General features: G+C 34.0%; 1 protein-coding gene across 1 annotated transcript; it reads right to left on the reverse strand.

Annotated features, from left to right (window-relative positions):
• Positions 1-1,238: 1,238 nt before the first annotated feature.
• On the reverse strand, positions 1,239-1,574 carry LOC137641087 (UPF0134 protein MPN_524-like). The gene has a single exon (XM_068373532.1). The coding sequence runs from the start codon at positions 1,572-1,574 to the stop codon at positions 1,239-1,241; it is 336 nt and encodes a 111-aa protein (XP_068229633.1).
• Between the last annotated feature and the right edge of the window lie 408 nt (positions 1,575-1,982).

The raw sequence follows: 1,982 nt of genomic DNA on the forward strand, positions 1-1,982 counted from the left end.
TAATATCTCACAGCAAACCAACCTAGTATGGGTGGCTCTGAATAGTATAGCTTTGCTGATCATGATGATACATAAACTCCTTCACCACGTTAGGCCCGCTTCACACGGCTGGTTTGAAACCATGCGGTTTTGTCCCTGCGGCTTAGTAATCAATGTAGATCAATATGGCCCTTTGCATGCTGCGGGAAATAACCGCGCGGCAGAATAACCGGACGGTAGGGATTTCTAAACCGCATGCACTGCTAAGTATTCTTACTGTGTATATGACCGTTTGGCCGAAATTTATAAAGATAAATACATGATTCCCTCCATGAAAACTTTACTTTGGTCTCAAAATACAAAATTCTGAAACCCAAAACTTTATTTGAGTCTTAAAATGCAAAATTTCAACCACAAAAACTTTATGTGGGCCTCAGAAGGTAAAAATTCCAGCACAAAAACTTTATTTTAGTCTCAAAAGTCAAAATTTCCAACGCGAAAACTTTATTTGGGTATCAAAGTGCAAAATTTCCACTTCGTAATTTTTATTTGGGTCTCCAAATGCAAAATTTACACCACAAAAAGTTTACTTGGGTCTCAAAATACAAAGTTTCCCACCACGAAAACTTTATTTCGGTTTCAAAATGTAAAATTCCACCACGAAAACTTTATTTATGTTTCAAAATGCAAAATTTCTACCACGAAAACTTTATTTACATCTCAATAACATATCTTCTGAACCGTACTCCATCTGCAACCCTAAATTGCACCTCTATCGATTTTGCCTCAAGTTTTTCTTTTTTTGCGGTGTGTGTGGGGTACACAGTTTTCTCCCTATATACTTTTAGAATTATTTCATACCAGTTTCATAATCAAACACGCGACCCACCCCACGCACCCTTTTCCTTAACTCACGCGATTATTTCACTTTTTTTTTTTCATCTCGATCTTTCTTCCTCCTTATCCATTTTCTTTTTACTTTCCTCTACCATATTCATCTTCTTTTGACTTTTTTTTTTACCATATCCATCTTTTGACTTTCTTCTACCATATCCATGTTTTTTTTACCTTCTTCTACTTTATCTATCTTCTTTTGACTTTCTTCTACCTTATCCATCTTCTTGTGACTTTCTTCTACCTTATCCATCTTCTTTTGACTTTCTTCTACCTTATCCATCTTCTTTTGACTTTCTTCTACCATATCCATCTTCTATTGACTTTTTTCTACCTTATCCATCATCTTTTGACTTTCTTCTACCTTATCCATCATCTTTCGACTTTCTTCTACCATATCCATCTTTTGACTTTCTTCTACCATATCCATGTTTTTTTTTACCTTCTTCTACTTTATCTATCTTCTTTTGACTTTCTTCTACCTTATCCATCTTCTTGTGACTTTCTTCTACCTTATCCATCTTCTTTTGACTTTCGTCTACCTTATCCATCTTCTTTTGACTTTCGTCTACCTTATCCATCTTCTTTTGACTTTCGTCTACCCTATCTATCTTCTTTTGACTTTCTTCTACCTTATCCATCTTCTTTTGACTTTCTTCTACCTTATCCATCTTCTTTTGACTTTCTTCTACCATATCCATCTTCTTTTGGCTTTCTTCTACCTTATCCACCTTCTTTAGCAACTAATAATGTTTTAAATAGGAAGAAAGCAAAATGGATTAAATAAATTCAAATAAAATTAACACAATGGAGTGGTAATTTTAAAGGATGTAAATTGTAACAAAGAATAGAAAGTGTACATAATAAAACATTAAGGAAACCAATTTATAACACTAAGATGATAATATTTTTAACTTGAGTGAACAGAAGTTGAGTATAAACAACACTAGTCTTTTCACTTCACAGACGTATTCTGAATCAGAAGTTATAAGTCTAAATAGGAAACAAGTGCTGGAAAAAGTCTGAGTGAACAGAATTAGAGTAAAAACAGCAGACATCTTTTTCAGTTCACAGACGTATTCTGAATCAGAACTTATAAGTCTAAACTG

Source organism: Palaemon carinicauda, chromosome 5, assembly GCF_036898095.1.
Source record: "Palaemon carinicauda isolate YSFRI2023 chromosome 5, ASM3689809v2, whole genome shotgun sequence".
Taxonomy (NCBI): Eukaryota; Metazoa; Arthropoda; class Malacostraca; order Decapoda; family Palaemonidae; genus Palaemon; species Palaemon carinicauda.